This window comes from Gymnoscopelus microlampas, assembly GCF_963454915.1.
Source record: "Gymnoscopelus microlampas genome assembly, chromosome: 2".
In the NCBI taxonomy this organism is placed as follows: Eukaryota; Metazoa; Chordata; class Actinopteri; order Myctophiformes; family Myctophidae; genus Gymnoscopelus; species Gymnoscopelus microlampas.
The window spans coordinates 53,352,193-53,374,777 of record NC_139939.1 but is presented as its reverse complement, the minus strand read 5'-3'; the positions used below and the strand labels follow the sequence as shown (position 1 = coordinate 53,374,777).

General features: G+C 42.4%; 1 protein-coding gene across 4 annotated transcripts; it reads left to right on the top strand.

The window, feature by feature from the left end:
* Positions 1-880: 880 nt before the first annotated feature.
* Positions 881-22,325, top strand: aftpha (aftiphilin a). Of its 4 annotated transcripts, none has more exons than XM_084085794.1 (9): positions 881-1,036; positions 4,833-6,532; positions 8,238-8,410; positions 11,087-11,213; positions 13,181-13,237; positions 14,045-14,167; positions 15,836-15,896; positions 18,509-18,632; positions 20,556-22,325. In XM_084085794.1, the coding sequence occupies exons 2-9, from the start codon at positions 4,871-4,873 to the stop codon at positions 20,698-20,700; spliced, it is 2,472 nt and encodes an 823-aa protein (XP_083941920.1). In that variant the 5' UTR covers positions 881-1,036; positions 4,833-4,870; the 3' UTR covers positions 20,701-22,325. The 4 variants fall into 4 exon arrangements, 3 of the variants coding, with proteins under 3 accessions (XP_083941920.1, XP_083941918.1, XP_083941919.1); XM_084085792.1 differs by having other exon boundaries at positions 15,833-15,896; XM_084085793.1 differs by lacking the exon at positions 881-1,036 and adding an exon at positions 2,585-2,841 and having other exon boundaries at positions 15,833-15,896.
* The last annotated feature ends 260 nt before the right edge of the window (positions 22,326-22,585 follow it).

The window sequence follows — 22,585 nt, the reverse complement described above, 5'->3', positions numbered from 1 at the left end:
CATGAGGACACTGGTTGCATTTCACAGCTTATCTATTTATTTGTTAGGACACTGGGGTCAACTGGTTATGAGCAACACAGCCCAAACTATGCACACCTCTTGTCTAGGTCAGTGGTTCGCAACCTTTTCAGCCTGTGACCCCCACAAATAATCATATTTGAACTGGGGATATTTGAACTATTTCCAACATGTTTGTCTCTTTCTTATATTACTTGACAATTTGGTCAAGGTTTGACCAGTTTTTATAGTATAGTGTGTTGATTACTTTTGATGCCATAATCTGGGGACCCCTCCCCCCCAATCCTATGGGGTCTGGGGACCCCCTGAGGGTCCCGACCCACAGGTTGAGAACCACTGGTCCTTGTTTTGTTTGCAATTGTCTATGTCCCATTATATCTGGACCCAACGTTGTAGGATATATTCATTATGAATAAATTGTAATTTCTGAAGGCATAGTTGCAGTGCAGAGCAGCCACCCCAGTGCTCCCTCTCTGCAGTGCATGCTGGGTAGCATTTCTAGAAGGCATCACGGTTGCCATGTCGGCTTAATATAAGCGACATTTGGGCTTGTTTTTCTGTGAAGTTGCTTGTGAATATTTGGTACAATGTTGCAGCTTTTTTGGGCTTGTTTCTAAGGTGTAGTTGATTATTTGGGCTTGTTTCCTATAATGTTGTTAAATCAGAGGTTCTCAAACATTTTCATGTAAAGGACCCCCAAACCGATACACCCATTCAAGATTTTTGTGGATTTAAAAATATTCCATAATTTTCCATAATATAGCAGATCTACAAGTTCACAAGTTGCTTCTTTTGGGCTTGTTTTCCTAGACCTGGCTGCTTATTTCTCTCACACAATCTGGCAACGCTGGCAGCCAGGCAGTCGAAGGGAGAAGGCAGGGGCCAAAGTAAGAAGATCATCAACCGGCTGTTTGTCTTATAGAGCCTGTTGTCCATATTGTTGTCCTTCTATTCTACACAACATGGAAGGTTCTCCGTTCATCTGAGAGCCATGGAACCCAGCGGCCAGGACCCCACGGTATTACAGCCCCAAACTGTTTGTTTGTACATGGTTTATACTGTCAACCAACCCGGATGTGTTGGATAAGCTAGCCTAGCCTAGCAGCTACCTTCTAGCTCCATGGTATCCACCAGTGTTGCCATGTCCTTTTATTATAAGCGACCTTGGGCTAGTTAAAGTTGCTTGTAAATATTGGTGGTTGTTGGTTGTTTCTTATTTGGACTTGTTTCTAAAGTGTAGTTGTTTATTTGGGACTTGTTTCTAAAGTGTAGTTGTTTATTTGGGACTTTGATTCTAAAGTGTAGTTGTTTATTTGGGACTTGTTTCTAAAGTGTAGTTGCTTATTTGGGACTTGTTTTAAAGTGTAGTTGTTTATTAGGACTTGTTCTTAAAGTGTAGTTGTTTGTTTATTAGGACTTGTTCTTAAAGTGTAGTTGTTTGTAAAGTGTAGTTGTTTATTTGGGCTTACTTCCAAATGTGTTTTTATTCCTCAAATATTTTCATGTCATGGACCCCCAAATTAATACGTATTTGTCCCTAACCCCCATATGAAAATGTTTTGTGCCAGGGAGCCCCTGTACCAGATTTGTGTTAAAGAATATTTAAAAAAAATTGTCCAAATATTCCACATTTTATTTCAAGTTTAAAAAAAAAAGAAGCAGATCTATAGCTCTGGTTCAGAGCGTTAGTGAGTTCCCTCTAACGCTCTGGAAGACCCCTCGCTCTGCGCATGTACAAGGAATTCCACTGTCCTGCCAGCGTTCAACTATAGTGAAAATAAACAAAACCATTTCGCTAATCACCGAAGCAAAGGCTGTTTTGTGTTGTTGAAAGTCTATTCTCGGAATGCGCAAGCCTCTCAGCACCCCACCTACTCTGTAAAATACACTTTTTGGGCAGAAAATAAAATATGTCAGCGAGACGGACATTATTTGTATTTACTCCACAGTGCCTCTACCGATCTGGGGGATTTGAACTTACCATTAACCAAAATGTAGAGGGCACTGTGGAGTAAATACGAATAATTTCAGTTTCGCTGACATATTTTATTTTCTGCCCAAAAAGTGTATTTTACAGAGTAGGTGGGGTGCTGAGAGGCTTGCGCATTCCGAGAATAGACTTTCAACAACACAAAACAGCCTTTGCTTCGGTGAGTAGCGAAATGGTTTTGTTTATTTTCACTATAGTTGAACGCTGGCAGGACAGTGGAATTCCTTGTACATGCGCAGAGCGAGGGGTCTTCCAGAGCGTTAGATGGAACTCACTAACGCTCTGAACCAGAGCTAGCAGATCTACAAGCTCACAGCGCCCCGTGAGGAGCTTGTAGATCGGCTATTTTCAAATAGCCACTGCAATGGTATATATGTATAGTATAGTATACATATATATGTGCATGCATGCACATATATACTAGGGTTATGGGTTAAAGTGCTCATGTGGCCTTGGGCTTGTTTTCCTAGACCCCGGTTGCTCGTTTCTCTCGCAAAATCTGGCAACACTGCTTGTTGTCAGTGTTAGCTGTAGTAGCTAGCTGCGCAGATAGCAAACATAAGGACAGCTTTCTCATGTCACTTTCTGCTCATCTCTCGTCTTCTCAGTGGAGACTCGTGTCTTTGAGATGACCGTGCGTGGCTGTCGGCGTTCCCTGCCATTAACTTTACTAAGTGACACTAGGCTATACACGCATAAGGATTTATGACAACAAGAAGAAGTCATGCAGCTACATAGCTAGCACACAAGCTATAGGCTAATGAAGCTAACGTTGCCACTCCTGTCTCTGCCAAGCAGCAAGCCAGAGCAACAGTGTTCTTTCTCCTATTCTGGTGAGATGATGGCGTCTATAGCCTTATTGTTTACACGTCAGGCTGATGTTATCTGATTGTTGATGGCTGTGCCTGTTATCTACGTTCCTACTGAGTGACACGTAATGCTGCTGATATGCTGCCTGGGTTGTTAGCTTTTCCAGCTTATTAATGGTTCATTCAGTAACGTTCAGGCAAGAAGAGAGAAACCATGGGGGAAAGTTGACTATTAAACTTGATAGTTGGCTTAAAAGTAAACTATAACGTGGCTGCAGTAGAACTTTTATTTTTGACTAAGTTATAACGAGAACCTGCTTGACAGCTCAGCTGAGGTATTGGTGGCTTGATGACCACGTCAGTTGTTTATTGTTTTTTGGAACAATCCCGTCATGCCAGCATAAACTCGTGAATTTAAAGTCATTAAATACAACATGGCACTAGCTGTCAACCCCCTTTGAGAGAGAGACACACGTACACATAGCGCCACATTTTCTGGAGCACTCCTTCAAGTTCAAGTTCACATTCTCTTGTTGCCTCTATGTAGCCCAAATGTATCACTTATGTTCTTTTTCTTTCTTTCTTTTTTAAATGAAATAAACATTATTCAATGAAGTCTTTTGTTGACACCCACTGTTCCACTTGCTGCTAGGTGAGAAGAATGTAAATAGATATTCCCCTGGCTTCTTCTAGTGGGGCTTAAAGGTTGAGGTCATCAGTGATGTTGGTTTTGTGGAGAGGTAGGAGGGTAAACCGCTGTGAGCTGTATGCAACCGTTAGGAACAAACACAAGAACACTACACTAGTGTAAAACAGCATGATATTTAGTTCATTTAGAAGTCCGAACGCTTGTTTTTAATGTTTTTCTGTCAATGTTGGCAAAAAAAAGGTTGTCTGTCCTCTACTCACAAAAAAGCTGGTCAGTAATGTGATTGAGGGAGAACAAATGCCAACAGATTGTCTGACAACTGAGAGAAGCAAGATGTTATATAGACCTTTAGTTATCCCCATGGGGAAATTCATGTGTTGTAGCAGCATGTAACCCCGGATACGTACAGGTAAAAGTAGAGCGATTACAAAGGGTCGCCAAAGATCACGGAGGGGGTGCGAGGTCGTGTCTATTTGGAGGTAGTCCAACATGGTAGTTTAAACTCCCTATTTTGGGCACGTCATTATATTTTCAAAAATAAAATGAAATAAATTCAAAATGTTAATTCTGTTCATTCTTAAAGCAGTGTAAATAGCCTATCTACAACGCATTGTCAGCTTGTAGATTTGAGCTTGTAGATTTCTCATATGAGAAGTATTTGTGTGCATGTGTACGTGCACGTGTGGGGGGGGTCTCAGCTTTTCTAAGGATGAAGGTTGTGAACCACTGATATAGTTGTGTGGTCTGACCCCATCTGCACTCAGCCTGACTGAGTTAACATCATGTAGGGCAGCCTATCAGTAAATATAAGTGTAATGTACACTCTTATCACCAGTGAATATACAGCATGCATGACTATACATCTATCACCTACAAATGGCTAGTATCAACACAGTGGGTCATGCGTGCCACCCATCAATAGACACGGCAGAGCTCAAGACTTGTTGCGCTGTGTTTGTTCACATTAACTCAAACTTCATGTGTTGAAGCTATTCACCCTTAGAAATGTATTCAAAGTTGTCTGTGTTCCTTTTGTAGTGTTTCATTAAGAGGGAACATTCCTGTCTAGCCATATTTTTCTACATCACAGTTCCTCTTCGAATGCCCGTACCACTTAATTACTGTAAATTTCACAACAATTTGTCCTGTTTTACTCGAGAGTGCGTTGGTAACTTAATTTGTGGCAAGGTCGTGGCAACACATCAGACCAAGCTAATAGGCCCCGGAGCACTATTGAGAACTTCCCTTCTGATTAGTGAGCAAGAATTATAATTCACTTTGTTTTTCACCGGTTGGTTTTCTTTCACCGGTACACGACAAACACATGTGTAAATATGAAATATTAAACAATGTCGTCTCTTCCCAGGTGTAAGCTGAAGGACTCGTTGTGTGTGCCTGTGAACCATGGAGCCAGATGTGATCCGCATGTACTCGTCTTCTCCGCCGCCCATGGAGGATGGCGCCGAGGAAGAGGAAGACGAGTTTGGAGACTTTGGCGGCTTCTCCTCCGGGGGCGTGCCGAACAGCATCAGCTTCACCGAGTTCGACACCCCCACCTCCTTCAACCAGTCCCAAGCCCTGGCCGCCACCTCTCCACCCGAACTCCTCAACAACGGAGGTGTGGTGGGACGTTCCAGCCTCGCCTCTGCTAACGGGACGCGCGAGCTCTCGAAGGTCAACGGCGTAGTGCCAGGAGGAGTCTGTCTGACCGACAGTCCGTCGGAGAGAACTGTCGAGACAAAAAAAGTCCTTTCCAACGCCACGGATCTAAGCGGGAGCGGCCAAACGAACGTCGAGATTGTCGACTGCAATGGCACGGGCGGCACTGAGGTTCTAACGAATGGATTTGCAGCGCTTGAAGTTCAGGGAAGCCCTCCCTTGCCGAAGTTTGTCCACTCTCATAAAAAAGGAAACTCCACAGAGGATGTGGGTGCCCTCCCTCCCAGCAGCCCGGAGGACAATTTTGCAGACTTTGCCGCTTTCCCCGGCGCAGAAGGACACCACGTTCAGGCAGCAGACACAAGCGGGAACTTGAACAATCCCAGGCTAGAGGAGGATGTCTGCCAGGAGGAGCACTGGAATATAGAACAGGGAATGACTTTAGAGGACGATGGCAGGGACATAAACAGAACCGGATCCAACGCGTCCGGCTCCGATTCCATATCTTTCTCTGCTGAGGCCCCAGATGACCCGAGTAACGGGGACAGGGGCTCTCATACAGATGCTGACTCTAAACAAAGGGACATAGCCTTTGCACACGAGCACGCCACTTCGGAGGCAGTTTGCACTACGGAACCGGTCGCTCTCAATGGGGTGGACGGGGACGATTTCCAGGAAGAAGCAACATGCGGCGGTGAAAACGGCCTCTCGCCCGGGACCGCCGAGGACAGCGAGGGGGGGCAGCTGGACGGGAAGGGGTCCGGTAACGAGACGGAAACCGAGACGGAGATCACATCATTTGGCAGGCCGCTGTCGACGGACGCCCTGGAGGAGTATGGGGACATGAGCACCACCGGCTCCGTGCCGTCTCCTCCCCTACCGGAGGACACCGCCACGCCGGCCGACCACAGCCAGCTGGGAGAGGACGACGACGAAGACTTCGGTGACTTCGGAGATGCGGCCTCCTTCGGCAGCCAGGGTTTTGCAGACTTTGACCAGCTGGACACGCAGGAGGAAAAGAACGACAGGATAAGTACCCCTGAACCTGTGGAAGTAATGGCAGACGAAGGGGCGGACGATGACTTTGGTGATTTCGACACCCCCAAATTTCATTCCGAGGAGGCCGGGGAGGACGGGAGCGCGTTTGCGGACTTCCCGTGCAGCGAGAGTTTTGGGAATTTTACCACGGCTCCCGACGGCGTAGAAGACTCCGGGGCGGACGCAGGGTGGAGCGCCTTCGATGAACCCGAGCCGAGCGAGGGAGGAGAGCAGGACTCCTGGGCGGCGTTCAGCGAGGAGCAGCCGAGCGCCGCTGCACCCCTGGAAAACAAAGAGGAGGAGTGGCAAGAGAGTGTGACGGCCACTCCTGCCTTCAACAAACAAACCAGCAGGAGAGATAGTCATTCAGTAAGTATTTTACTGTATGTAATGCATTATGTCATAACCACAGTCTTTTCCTTGAGTCTAGGGAGCTATGTGGATGTATTCAACATCATGTGGTCATGTGGTATTAATCTGTTGTAATGAGAAAGGTAATTGTGTTCAGAAGGGAACATTGACATTTGAATTTATTTAATTTAGCCTTCATTTAAGCAGGAAAGAAAACCCCATTGAAAATGAGATTAAAGGGATAGTTCACCCCCAAAAAAATTCGATTACTCACCCCATGGAGACTTGAATTCATGGATATCTTTTTATTTATTAAGCCAATAATTTGACAGCAGCGGTTCCGGTGGGAGACACAAAGAGTCTCCTTTGTATCTCCTACCGGAACCACTGCTGGTCATCAAATTATTGGCTTAGGAATGCAACAAAAACATATCCATGAATTCAAGTCTCCATGGGGTGAGTAATCGATAGACAAAAAGCCATTTTGGCCGTTATATTGTTGCACTATGAATGTACATAGAGGTAGCCTTATTCTTCTGACCCACACAAGTGATGATTAATCTTAAGCACAGAGAACTCGCATAACCTGCCCTCCCCTCAGGAATGTGACCTGGAGAGAGGCATTCTACTCGTAACATAGATCCCTAATACACAGTACATTCCTATGTTCATTTAACACTTGACGAATGTCAGCATTAAACTAACACTGAGGATTATACTGTGTAGCCTCTGAAGTACAACAAGTTAACTACAACTCAATGGAGACCGTACATGAGTTATTACATTTATTAGTTTATTGATTGCTTAGTCAAGACAAGGTTCCTCATTCCTACGTTCCTCGGTTAGCTGCCTGCCTGCCAGTCAATGCAGGCGTTGCCTAGAAGAAATGAGGGAAGCACTGCAGTATTGTAAAATGAAGACTGGAGAAGTGATCAGATGACTACAGGGTTACTGTTTTGAAACGCATTGTGACAACACATAGGTGTGAGGGAGCAGTTGCATCCGATTGTCAAGATTATCGTAAAAATACGTTTGTCTGACGGATTTCATTAGACCATAGTAAAATACAAGCCAAATTATAAATATATAAATTCAAAATTAGAACTTTTGGCTAGTTTTTAATGATTGGAGCTTGTAAATGCAGTCTGTCGTGTTAAAGAGATGTTTTTATATCTATCTATCTTTATATATACTTTTTTTCTATTGATTAGTCACCCCATGGAGACTTGAATTCATGGATATTTTTTTGTTTTTGTTGCATTCCTAAGCCAACAACTTGATGACCGGCAGCGGTTCCAGTAGGAGACACAAAGAGTCTCCTTTATGTCTCCTACCGGAACCGCTGCCTACCGGTCCGCTGGTTATCAAATTATTGACTTAGGAATGCGACAAAAACTGAAAAATATCCATGAATTCAAGTCTCCATGGGGTGACTAATCGATAGAATAAAGTAAAGGGCTAAACCTTTTTTCAACAGCATTATACAGCCAACAGACAAGCAGACTTCTCAGTAATGCTTGTGGATACTTAGGGTTAATACTTGTAGGACAGGCGACCTATAGATTCCGTTTGGGAGGGAAAAGGAAATGACAATGCAAAACATCCTGATCTGCTTTAGATGTCTTAACGGGTCCAACTCATACACGCTAAATACCAACTTTATGACATAACACCTCATGGCCAATGTTCCTAGACATAAATGAAGTGTTCTGTGTGTTACTAGGCGTTGCTGTCAGGCCGTCTGGAGAGGTTGTTTCAGAGCAGCTTTCCAGAAACTCCGGTTGTCCACGTGGGGGAGGACGTGACTCCCCTCCAGGCCCTGCTGGAGCCCTCAGAGGGCAGCTCACACCCAGGGCAGCAGGAGGAGGAGGAGGAGCGATGCTCCTCGAGCAGTGGGTGAGTCAACCGTGGTCTTTTTCACCTCCTCATTTAGCTACCATTGATTCAAGTTGTCAGTGGCCACGACTTGATTTCAGTCATTTGGATTCCATAGAAGCCAGCATGTTCATCTATGGAAGCTTGTTGCGCACCAAAAAATAGCAGATCTAATAAGCTCACAACACGTTGCGCTGCGACGTGTGTTTAGAATGGTTAATGCCTAAACATTTTACAAACTGTTAATTGTTTAGGACAGTGGTTCTCACAACTACTTTTTCATGTCAAGGACCCCCAAATTGACACTTATTAGCCAGCGGACCCCCATTTGAAAAGTTATGCCAGCTAGGGACCCCCATAAGAGAAGATTTTTACGGCTCTAGCAGTGATTCTCAACCATTTTAATGTCTAGGACCCCCAGTTTGACATCCATTTAGGCTACGGACCCCCATTTAATGGCATTTCTATCTCTGGGACCCCAATTTATATTGTAAAATCAATGTTAATTTAACTTTGAGAGTGTACACATGACCCTGACGGGTCCATTTGGTTCCATTTGTACACTCTCAGAGTTACAGACCCGTAAGGGTCCATTTGGTTCCTAATCCTAACTATCCATCATTTAGCTGGGGACCCCCTGGAACTCCCTCAAGAGAACCAATGGTTTAGGACACACAGACAGTGCTTGTGTGTGTGCTCCTTTTTCTAAAATCGCAGATTGGGACTCTGCCTAACAAAATGGTTCTGTCATGAGATTTTATTTTGCTTTATTCCATGTTCTTCACTGTTCTAGGAGAAATGAAGGAAAGGAGAGATTATGCAGAGAGATGCTCAGTGCTAATTCAACAGTGTGTAAAATACACTCAGAGTTGAATAAAAACTGAGGATTTGCATTAAAAAAACGAGGCGTTGTGTTGTGAGCTTCTAGATCGGCTATTTTCACAATAATTATCTGTGGAACCGAGTCATTACTAAATGTAATGCCTACAATTCCAAGTGCTTGTCAGGGTGGGGGGGTACCCGGTTCAAATTATGATTATTTTGGGGTTCGCGGCCTGAAAAGGTTGAGAACCACTGGTCTACATAATAGCATTATCCAGCCGGAGAGCTAGCTGTGTTGCATGTCATCCCCCCCCCCCCCGTCTCTGTCCTCAGTTTCCTGTCTCTCTGCTATCTGATCTAACTAAAGCCCCAAAAAACTGCCCAGAAAACAAACAAACAAGCACATAATTCACGATAAACAGCGACCCGCTCTCAGTTGGCGCTTGGAACATTTCAGACAGACGGATTGACTGAGCAGACAAGCAGTGGTCTAGCTGTGTGTGGTCAAACACAGGTAAAAACAAGAATCCTGTCCAATTAAACATTAATCAAGCCCACTTCTTTGGACGAGGATGGGGAAATTACCAGCTGCCAAACAAGGCTATATTTTACCGGTGACTTTTATGTTTGTATTCTCGACTAACAACCATTTGGGCAGGAAACAGGCCACCGTTCAGCCATCCTGCATTACCAGCATTTGGCTGTCAGCTGGCCGCTCCATCCCAGCCTTTCCCAACCCGTAGGCTGTTAGGATATTGCAAGTTGGGGCCTCCAAATAATTGGCAAAGCATTAAGACTTATTGATAACATAACATTAATATAAAAAAACATTACTGTAAAAAAAAAGTCGTATGGTATTTTTTCTTTAAAACTCTGCAACGGAAATATTCGCACATCCACTTTGTTCAGATGCGGGTGCGTGACAACTGAAGCAATCATGAAACAAGTATTTCATGAACAAAAAGATGAAGGTACAGAGGGACCAAAACGTCTGTCAATTTGAATAAAGGCTGATCATGCTGAGCAAGAGCAGTGTGCAGGATTTGTGTTCACAAAATACTATTTTCATGCTTGCTTCAGTTCTTTAAAACCCTGACAAATGTGTTTTCATTGTGATAAACAGGAACTTTATATTATACTACCTTCCATTCCAGTTCCATTGATACAAGCCCGAACACAATCGATTGATTGATTTTTAAATTAATACATTTTGGGCGGGAACCCCTATTTGTAACTATACCTTTCAGGACGGGACCCCCTTTTGGGGTTCCTGTTGCTACGTACAGTATATAGCAACATACATTTTTTGTAATTTTTGAATAAATATTTGAAGTTTTTCCGAAAACTTAGGTCAGGATTTAGAATGCGTTTTTAGAATCGGCCTCAGGTCTAACTGGGTTAAACATGCTCTGAAAATGCATGTGAACGCTTTCAAGATTTTCAAGTGGGCCCTGATCCAGTAAAGGTTGGAAACCACTGCTCTATCCCACCCTATTGGTGTTCTCTTAGCACCAAACCCACAGGAAGCACAAACATACGCGCATGGACGCTGCTTTTTCTTCTGCTCCATGTGCTCGTTAAGATGTGTTTATTTCTATTCCCATATAAAATTAAATACATTGTATATACGGGTGACCAGACGTCCCCGCTTGGCCGGTATTGGCCTGCGTACGCAATAATAAAGCACGTGTGCGGGCGCTTTATTTGGTGGGTTGTGTGCGTTATAGTGAAACATGTAAGATAACTTTGTTTACCGTCTAATGAGCTGTTTGACGTGTAATCCAGGGCATTGCAGGGGGAAGTACAGTATGGAGTAAGTGTACTGTAAGAGAACTTTGTTCACAGTCTAATAAGCTGTTTGTCATGTAATTCCAGGGCATTGCAGGATGTATGGAGGCAACTTCTGGACATCCACGGGGCGTTCGGGCTCAGGCATCAGTGGGGCGGTTCCCATAGCAACAAGACATTACTCTGCTCCCTGGGCATCGACATCCGGAACATTGTGAGTTATTTTGTTTTCTTCTGTGTACCTCCATCCTACCCTTCATTATTTAATATAATAAATAATAATACAGTATTCATTATAGTTATCACTATTGTGCTACCAAGGAGACGATACCTAACATGAAACCATCTGAATCCGGCACCACGTTGGTATGGCGTCAGACAACTGACGTCGCGATAGAATATGAATACAATTGAACAGTGCATCAGTGCAATAGACCAGAATAGATGGAGGTCTTTGACAGGATAGTCCAAACACGAATAATCTTATCACCAACCATTTAGATTCCATACTAGTCTGAGTGGTCATTACAAGACTGCGAGCTATCTGTTGAGTCACCATGATGTCCTTAACACATTGCCTGCCTAAGACGTATATATACGTCATTTAGAAATCAGCTGTTGCCTGCCAATGACGTATATATACGTCTTTGGAAAAAAGGGAAAAAAAAAAAAAAAAATTCAAAAAAAAATTTTTTTTTTTTTTTTTGCATTTTTTTATAATTTCAACCCTTGTCGAATTATGAACAGATTAGGAGCTAAAAATGTTCGAAGATTTGCTGCTCCATTCACTTCAATGTTAAAATTCAAACGGACAAACAATTCACTTTGTTTTTTGGTTTAAAACTACTGCTTTTGAGCTATATTGAAACATCAACCAAACATGTCAACGAGGTCAAAATGACCTCGTTGACATTTGTGAAACCACACCTGAATCTCATCTGTGATTAGAAACCATCTGGGGATCAATCATACTGGAGGAAAAAAATCTGTGGCTACGCGAACAGGTACCAAAAACATGGCAAAACCCTGGCAGGCAACAGCTAAAAATCTGAAAAAACTCTGGCAGGCAATGTGTTAACTGGAGGGACACATTTGAGTCCAGCACAGCATTTGGGTTCATTTTTGTCTTTATAGCAGTTAGAAGCAGTAAAGAATATCCTCATCTTAGAAGCAGCAAAGAAAATGTTAACAGATAGTAACAATACATATACAGAATGCAGTAATACAATACATGCCTATAGAACAAAGTGGGGTTAAATAATACAGAAGTATGGATATTACAATGTACAAAAGGGGCTGGAGGGTGGTGTTAAGAAGTGAGTGTAAGTATGATGATAGCTCTTCCTGTGACCTTGTGGAGCAGACAGTGTATATTGATGCAGCAAGAACTGTCCACATCTCATCAATTATGCAAGATTGGTATGACCTATTCCGGAGATAAAAAAATGGTGCCCAGCGACAATATGTCTGCTGAGACCTGCTTGACATCACTTAGGCTGACATTAACTATTTGATGATATATCAATCAGCACAAACAGTTTATAGGTGGTTCAATAGGAGGCTGAGGAGGATTAAGCTGCCAAAATTTGCCTTCAAAGTTACTTTGAAAATATATTTTATTTTTGTGTGAAAGCAAAACAAAAAAGCAAGAGAGGATGAAACATCCTCTCTTGCTTTTTTGTTTTGCTTTTACATGCCCATAAACAAGGGGACGTATTGTTATACTACGTATGCACAGCCCCTGCATCTGTCCGTCTGTCAGCGTTTTCTCTTCAACGCTCTACCACCTTCATTTGGGGTCCAATTTGAATGAAACTTCATACAGGTGTTCAGAACCTAGGCAGCTTAAACGGGTTCACGTTTGAACCATTGTTACCTATGGTTGACAGGCATATTATGGATGGAGCACGATGCTATTTTTGTTTAAAATTGTGTATTGTTTTTATTATACCATATGGGCTTTGCCAATGACATATACAAATGTTTATGAAGTTATGTAATGTTTATGTTTTTGAAGACTGTAGGGAGAATTGCAACAGACCTAAGTGTTGTAACCTGCTGTTTATCCCCCGTCTCCCTCTACACACACACACACACACACACACACACACACACACACACACACACACACACACACACACACACACACACACACACACACACACACACACACACACACAGTTGTTCACAGGGCAGAAGAAACATCCAGTGATCGTCCCCATGTATGCTGCCAGCCTGGTGAGTTCAGCTCTCAAACCCAGACACTACACAGTAAAACAATCCTGAGCGTCAATGTAACTCTATGAGAATATACAAAGGGTCCATTTGATTACATATGTACACTCCCAAGAGGTACAATTGGATAAATGAACACTGAGGATTTTACTGTGTGTACTGACTGCTTTGGTATATCAATGAGTAATATTAGATATTCATTTAAAATGAAGAATAAGCCATCTGGTATGTACACCAAAACGTAAATAAAGAACTGTGTGCTACATCGCAGTGTGCAGTCCGTAACTTTCCATTTCTGCTGATCTTTAACCCATTGAGACCTGAAGCCGATTCTACATGTCTCCTAAATCTCAACAGTTTTCTGAAAAACCTATGTTTCTATATCAGTGGTGCTCAATCTTTTTCATGTCAAGGACCCCCAAATGTATACTGTATGTATTTGGCCGCAGACCCCCATCAAAATATTTTGTTCCAGGGACCCCCCAGTAGCAAAGATTTGAGTTAAAAATGTTCGCTTTAAAAATATATATATTCAAAGATTTGCACACATTTTCACGATTTTTCAAAAATAGCAGATCTACAAGCTCATAGTGCGGCACTTGGTGCCGCGCTATGAGCTTGTAGATCTACTATTTTTGAATAGCCCAAAGTGTAAAATAATGCTTTTTAGCTCAAATCTAAAAATGACACATTTCCAGGTCTTAATGGGTTAAAAACATTTTGTCTTGTACCTGTCCTACGGGTTGCATGCATATGCGTGTATATGGTCTATGTACTGTACCTTATTATGTATTTGTCATTTTATGGAAGGGCATGTTGGAACCTACCAAAGAGCCAGTGAAGCCCATCTCCGCAGCGGAGGTGATCGCCTCCATAGCACAAACACCTCCAGTGGTTCCAGCCAAAAGCTCCTGTCCGCCCGACACAGCCCAGGTGGGTACCCGACTCAAACTGCTGAGGTTCATGCACTCAGTGGAGCACATACTGTGTCTCCGCCATTCATTTCCATTATAAATTGTGAGTAAAATATTTCAAATGCCACACTGACTTTGATGTTTTATGTTATCAAATGACAGTGCTTGTTTCTTTTAGTGAATACAAAACTCCTGTCATTTTAAAACCTATGTGCCAGTATATAATGCAGGCCAACACACGTTGTTCGTAGCAGGTAAATTATTTCACTGTGTCACTTTGAGAGAGGTAACCCCCCGTTATTTGCAGTCTGTGTTCTAGTCCAGTGGTTTTCAACCTTTTCAGGCCGTGAGTGACCCCCAAAATAATCATATTTGAACTGGGGACCCCCCACCCTGATAAGAACTTGGAATGTAAAGTATCATTCATAGTCGGACGTAAGGATACGTAACGAGCGCCGGCGCTCCTTGCGTTGTCGTTTTTTACTCCCCCTCCGTCACTTACGGCTCCAGTTGTTCCGTCCGTTCAGTCGACATTCACCGTCAGCCCGACGGACGTTCACTACGTTTTGCCTGTAGTACCACTGGGCTACAATGCTAGTTTCATAGCATTGTAGCGTGACACAACCGGTTGCCAGATTTTGTGAGAGAAATAAGTAACCAGGTCTATGAAAACAAGCCCAAAAGAATCGACTAGGCCACATATGATATGAAAATAGCAGATCTACAATATATATTTGAGAATCACTGGTTTAAATAATAATTGGCCCAAATAAGCAACTACACTTTAGAAACAAGACCAAATAAAACCGCAACCGCCAATAAAAAATTGCTTGTTTGTTTACAAGCAACTATACAGAAGAATAAGCCCAAAGTCGCTTATAATAAGCAGACATGGCAACATTGGGTACGTGCAATCTCTCTCTCCTAAATAACGTGAGTGAACCATGTATGTGTCCGTAAAGAACGGACGGAATCCCTCACCCCATGACGCACGTTTAAGACACATCTAGGGACTATGAACGGGCCTTAAGAGTTGAGGCATTACATTTAGTTTGACTCGGTTCCACAGATGAAAAATGTAGCAGATCTACAATGTAGCAGATCTATAAGCTCACAACTCGCGTTGTGAGCTTGTAGGTCGGTTATTTTCACAATGTTTGCCTCTTTCTTATATTATTTGGCAATTTGGCCAATGTTTGACCAGTTTTATAGTATAGCTTGTTGATGACCTTTGATGCTGTAATGGTCTTTTCTTTTTCCTTTTTTGAGGTATTAAAAAGGTCTTTAAAGTCCTTAAATTGTCACTTCACTGTCACCTTGGGACCCCTCCCCCCCAAACAAAAGAAAATCATGTCGGGACCACCCTGGGTGTTCCAACCCACAGGTTGAGAACCACTGCTGTAGTCTAAGAGTGTTGTTAATGTTGAATTCTGTTATGCACCAGCCAAGTGTGACCAGTTTAATTTCCCTGCCCTATTATTAGAGCCCGACCAATACATGGGTTTGGCAGATATACCTTCTAGGGCTATCCAAAATCGGGATTGCCGTCGAACCCAAAACTCTGGGCTCTACCTATTATTATAGTGTGTATGACTAATTGGTGTGTTGACATGCTCTTCCTCTTTCCCCCACCCGCCCTGTACGCTGGTTGGATGTCTGCGGTTGGTTCCTGGCTCTGCTGTAGCAGGAGACTCTCCCACCCGTCCAGTTTGACTGGAGCAGCAGTGGCCTTACGAACCCTCTGGACGGTAGGTTCCACCCTCCCCCACCACCCCCCCCCCCCACCCTCACCTCTGTAAACCACTTCTGTCTGCTTTCCTCTGGACACCGCTGACACAATCCTTCTCACTTCCTGTTCAGGCTCTGTTGTTTCTGCTTCATGCTTTACGCCACCTCACTCACCAAAGCACCAACAACCCTTTGCCTTTCACCATGTTGAACTTGCTATTGTCTCTCGGAGAGGTTAATCAGGGCCAGTGGTGGAAAAAGTACTCACATGTTTTACTTTAGTAAAAGTATCAATACTGCAATATAGACATACTTTGTTACAAGTTAGAGTCCGGTAAAAGTACTAAAGTATTGGCATCAAAATGTACTTTAAGTACCAAAAGTACTCATTATGCAGAATGACCCATTTCAAGTTTTCAAATGTATACAAATCTTTTGTAAATAGCAGATCTACAAGCTCACAATGTGTCGCTATGCGACACATTGTGAGCTTGTAGATTGGCTATTTTCAAATTGACGAATTGTATGTAGGGCTGAAGTGGTTAACGTATGTTTTGTAATAATAATCCAAATCTACAAAGTAACTAATAACTAACGTTTTCAAATAATTGTAGTGGAGTAAAAGTACAATATTTGCCTCTGAGATGTAGTGGAGTAAAAGTATTGGAAATTGGAAATACTCAAGTAAAGTACAAATACCCAAAAAGTTGTACTCAAGTACAGTACTAAGTAAATGTGCCACCACTGATCAGGGCCCATTGCCAAAGAACGTCAGTTACAGAAATTTGGCATCCGCTTTTTTCCATGTTTTATAAGGCACTGAGTTTTAGATGCTGATTGCTGCCAAACCCGACAGCCGTTGCACTTTCTCCGTGTTTTACGAGGCAGCGACTCTGGATGTTATTACTGCCAAACCTGCCAGCCACAGCCACATTTGGCTGTTGACTGGCGGTAATGTGCCACACAGAGTGAAACGGTGTGTGTAGGTGACTATTGCTATTAAAACGTTTGCCTTAAATCATAAGCTCGGTTTAAAATAAATGTACACTTACACGAAACATTAGGTGAGGGGCACATGGAACCCCCTCAAGGACCCCTAGAGGACCCCATACTGGAATCACTGGCATATGTAACGCATAACTTGCCGAGTATCTGTAATAAACTCCCTACAACAGAGGTTCCCGAACCTATTCAGCTCGAGAACCAAAATAGAAATCTCCCTGGCACCCAAAATGATAAAAATACATAAAAATGAATCGCCAAGCCTTATTTCAATAATAGGGAAAATTGCAGATATACAGGCTCGCAACACATCATATTGCACTGAAATGTTTTATGAAAACGCTTTAATTCTTTACATTTTTATTACAGAATACTTTTTGTAGAAAGGGTAAAATAAAATAAACACTGCCCGACAATATGCCATGTAGGCAGACTGTGACAGTCTAGCTGGAAAAGAAATGGAAGCAGCGATCCATCTGCAAGTACAAAACACAAGCTCACAAAAGTCAATAATATAATTGCCTATAGCCTAATTAGTATTAGACCCAGACGTAGATTCTGAAGTTTGTTTAAATTGTGTGTGTGTGTGTGTGTGTGTGTGTGTGTGTGTGTGTGTGTGTGTGTGTGTGTGTGTGTGTGTGTGTGTGTGTGTGTGTGTGTGTGTGTGTGTGTGTGTGTGTGTGTGTGTGTGTGTGTGTGTGTGTTTAACAGCCACTTACAGACAGCACACTTCTATTAGTTAGTAATTTCCTTCATGTTGAAATATAGTGGATGGGATTTAGTCCTGAATGGTTAAATGTTTACACATTTAGAGAAAGAGGTTAAACGTTTAGATTTCACACCTTTAGTTTCTTCATTCTTCTTCCGTTTTCCATTAATCCCAGTATTGCTTTTACATTATCAGCCTTTAATCACATCCTATTATCAATCATTATCATCAAATTATTGTCAAATCAGTTTGTTTCCTTTTGCATGTCAACGTTTGATACCATCTCATATTTCAAGCATATTTCCATCAAGCTGTAGATGTTTTAGTCTTAGCTTCTGTACTTGATTAACACGCTCTAGGTAGTTAACTCTTCTCTGACCGGGCTGCATGTCTCTCTGGTTGGTCTCTTCCCTGTCTCTCCTCTTCTCTTTGTCTCTCTGCTGCTCCTTAACCTGCTGACTCCTGTTGGCTGCGCAGCAAGCGGCGGCTCCTCTCTGTTAAACCTGGATTTCTTTGGCCCTGTGGAGGACTCTGGCTCTACCAGCACTCCCTCCATACCAGGTCAGCAGGAGGACCGGCAGCACCAGCACTGTGTTCGCCTCCGCGCCTCCTAGCTCTTGTTCCTTGTCTTTTTTTCCCCAAACTTTCCCTCTAATTTAAAAGATCCTCTCGTCATCTGATTTCCTACCAAAATGAACTCCTGTGCTGAGAATGCAAAACCTCAATCAGATCTAAAATGTCGTTTTTGCAATGCTAAGACTGCGATTGCGTATGGCGGCTGATCATAAAACAATTTCACTAATGGCTACATCTCAGACTGGCCTGTGTTATAAGAGGCATGTGTGTGTGTGTGGAGAGGTACGGGGACTCAGAACTCTGTCCCTCCTGTGGGATCATGCCTTTACGTTTCTCCCAATTAAGGTGTGGACCCAGAGCTGTATGAGTTGACCACCGCCAAACTGGACCCCAGTGGCTCCTCCAGTCGAGTGGCAGATGCCTTCGCCCGCTTGATGTCCACCATGGAGAAGACCAGCACATCCACCAGGTCAGGGGAAAGACAGAAAGCTAACTAAATAATGTGTTCAATTACCTATATTCAAGCAAGTCTTTCTTTCATACCGTACTGAAACGGAATCCAATAACTACCTCGAACATCAAACTATGCTTTGCGTCTAAATCAGGGGTCTTCAATGTTTTCAGGCCAAGGACCCCCTAGCCGAGTGAGAGATGAAGCAGGGACCCCCTCTATATTGTATAAAATTGTGTTTCAGATTAAAAAAAAATGTTTTACTTGGTCTGCACTTTTTTTTCCCCTCTACACCTAAACCTCTTTGCCAAAAATAGCAGATCTACAAGCTCACAACTGCGAGGCGTTGTGAGCTTGTAGATCTGCTATTTTTGGCTTAAGTTCTCCTCAGGAAAGGGATGCTAGGGTTCAAGTGGTTAAGGTAAAAAGAAAAATCATACCACACAAAGATTTGGCGGACCCCCTGTAGTAACTCTGAGGACCCCCTGTTGAAGACCCCTGGTCTAAATGGAATGATCCCCTATGGCTGATATTGTAACCTGAGAAAGTCGGTGAGCAAAATTAATTTTGAACACTAGGGGGAGCCGCCTTCCAAACCCCACTATACTGAAGCAGTCAATTGCTTAGGGTGGATTTGAATAGTCTTGTTTTACTTGGGAAGGTTCTTAATAAAGTTAAAGGACCTGGATGTATCTAAGCAGCTGGGTTGAATTCTCTAAATGCTAAGGAAAGGTATTTCATCATTGCTTCCTTTCTTATTTCCTTAAACTGTTAAAAAAAAGAAAAAAGGGTAAACTGGACCATCAGTAATGAAGGGAAAGGAGATGTGTAACCCCACAATTCCTTGCTCCAGCAATATTAACAAGACTGTGCACATTTTGGGCATAGTTCCAAACACTGAATCCTCATAATGGAGCATTCATGATACATGAACCACGTGATGGTGTTGCGGTGAGATCAAAGAGTGTCACACAACTCTCTTTCAATGGGTCTGGTCCCAACATGTCGTGGATTGATTGAATGCTTTATTTGTCAGAAATGTAAACAGCACGTGGTACAGTAAGACATTAAGGCTAAAAGGATAGCACCAAAAAGTCCAGGGGACTTGTTTCCATTGTGCTCCTATGTATTCAATTCATCAACATGGCATAAAAAGTTTATACATCAACAAATACAAACACTGTACAGAGGAAAAACGGTTTTCGACGAGAATTTACATTTACCTCGCCTTGTGGTCTCCTGATGGATGTTTTTTCAGGCCAATTAAAAAAGAAAAAACTGTGATTCACATCCTTTCAATGGATGGTGTGTCAGGGCATTCCACATTTTGGTGACAGCTATAGTAGAATGAGAATTGTCCCATGTTTGTTCTAAATCAGGGTGATACCAGATCATGGTCGTTCCCTCTAGTGTTGTGGGTGTCACTCACTTAGGAGAAGTAGTTAGACAGGTATGAGGGTATTGAGTAGCCTGGCATTGGCCGGACTGATAACGTGGATTCACTCTCACGTTCCTCCCCGGTATCAGTCTGGACTTCGGCCCATAGGGAGCGAGTATGAGAAATTTGTCCGTACAACATTGAAAAGCATCAAAATCATTTTCTGATTTCTCATACTCGCTCCCTATGGGCCGAAGTCCAGACTGATACCGGGGAGGAAAGTGAGAGTGAATCTACGTTATCAGTCTGGCCAATGCCAGGCTAATGATTGAGGACACTGTCCCTTTGACAATCTTAAATACCAATGATATTGGCTTAACTCCGTCTTCTACCCTTTTTGTTTTTTATTTTTGCATTTAGATCGAGGCTTCTCTGCAGCATTGTTTTTTGGGGATATTTACAATATCAAACAGTTGATAGATTATATTTATAAGTGTGTGGAGTGTGCGCTGGGAAAAAAAAATCAATAATCATCGTCTCCATGTCGTCTTGTTGACTGCCAGGAAGCCGAGGAAAGAGGAGAACCTGAGCGAGGAGGCGTCCAAAGTGATTGCGGGTCTTCCGGACCTGTCCTTCATGCAGGCCAAGGTTCTGATGTTCCCCACGACGCTGACGCCCCTGGGCTGCACAGAGCCCACACCGGACTGATACCCCCCCCCCACACCCCCCTTCCCCCCCTCGTGTACTCATCTAATTCATCTGTTCTCTCTCTTACTTTCTCAAACTCATTTTGTTTGTTTGTTCGTTTGTGTTTGCTTACGTGTTGTGGCTTAAGGCGTGTTCCTCCCCTCCTGATTTTAATTTTCTTTTCTTTTTTTTTAATCAATTGAAGCATTTAAACATAGTCCATCTGAGATGGAAATGGTCTTTGATCTACAGTATGTTGTGGGGAAAAGGTTAGCCGACGACCTGCTAAAGCAGAATTAGCTAGCGGAAGAGATCATATTTATAGAGTTGTTTAATTTAAGGTTCCTAGAAGAGGTGTCCCGTTTATATTTGGGAGAATCGACGACGTGTATATAATCAGGGACAAATTGTTTATTATGATTTTTGTTTTGTTTTTTATTATCATTTTTGAAAGATTATTTTATGGTTGTCTGTGGTGGGAGTGTGTGTACTCGTGTCTTTGTGAAGGAAATGAAACACTGGTCAATTCTATTAGTGAGGGACAAATAAAAGTGAATCAGGATATATATGACATATAGTATATATAAATATATATATAAGCATAAGAATATACATTTATATATATATATATTAACTTGAAACCACACTGCCTGCAAAATCCAGCTGAATGTTTTTTCCTATTGTGTTAAAGGCCTTAGTTATTTTTGTTTTGTTTAATCTACGTAGAACATAGATTTTTATCCTGAACTTAATTTCTTAACCCATGGCTACAATGCGCTGTTGTTAACTCTTGTCTCGTAATTAAAGTTTGCTTTCGTTTTTTTTTATCTCTAACCCCCTTCAGTGCAGTCCAGCCGTTTCCATAAGAATGGAATATAACTGTACTTTGTAGACGGGTAGAAAACTAGGCTAACCCTGGCCAAATGCAGCTGAACTTTGGCGAGGGCTGTGAAGTTTGTCTACACTACTACCAGCCACTTTGACAGGTATAGCCATCCATCATTCAGATGTCAGATCTAAAAATCCAGTATGCTGATAAAATGTCACCCTTACCTAATTTCCCACCGGGGATCAATCAAGTTTCATCTCATCTTCAAAGTGGCTGGTTGATTTTTGAGACGTACCATGACACTGATAGGTTGTTTATGTTTAATATATACTTTTCTTCACTGTTCTTTTGGGTGGGAGTGGGTTTAAGAATGACTCATATGTATTGGTTGAAACCACTGAAAACATGTAAAGATGATTAGAATTGAAGGTTGAATCACGATAAAGGAAAGTAAGGGACCAATTTCTGCATTGATGCATTTGGTTACATAATGTTACACTGTTCTGATACGAAGTGCTTTTTTGTTCTTTGGCTCTCATTTTCTATTTGTTTTGTTGTACCACTGTCAGCCCTGTCTCCCAGGAGGATTTTGCACATTGTAAAGATGAAATGGATGTAATCATAGTTCACTGTGGCTTTAGACTGTGTACAGTAAAACTATGGACTGTAAAATGTACGGGAAAATTCCTATGGAAAAAACTGAATCACTTGAAGAGCCTGTAAAAAGGTTAACATGCATGCCCGGGTTCTTTTGAGAATTTAAGTGTGTAAATTTTACTTTTAGTGTACACAAGAAATTAAAATAATTTAAGAGAAATATTGTGGTCTGCCTTCTTGTGCCCATGGCAAATTCTTTAAATGTATGAAGTCAGGTCATATACCATGTACAATAAATGAGTTATGCTAATTACAGCATGTCTTAGAGCACAGCACTTAGAGTGAGAGCTACTTTGAAGGAGAAACTGGAAATGTTTTCTTCCGCTTATCTGTGCCTGGTAAAGTTAAAACATCTCTGGCTGACTGTGTTATGACTGAGCACAAATGTTAAAAATAGCAGACCAGGGTCACGTTTACTAA

Excerpts from the sequence above, each read along its gene's own strand:
- aftpha (XM_084085792.1), top strand. The coding sequence starts at position 4,871 with ATGGAGCCAGATGTGATCCGCATGTACTCGTCTTCTCCGCCGCCCATG. Across the intron at positions 11,214-13,180 it reads GCATCGACATCCGGAACATT|TTGTTCACAGGGCAGAAGAA; the intron begins GTGAGTTATTTT and ends ACACACACACAG. Across the intron at positions 14,168-15,832 it reads GTCCGCCCGACACAGCCCAG|CAGGAGACTCTCCCACCCGT; the intron begins GTGGGTACCCGA and ends GCTCTGCTGTAG.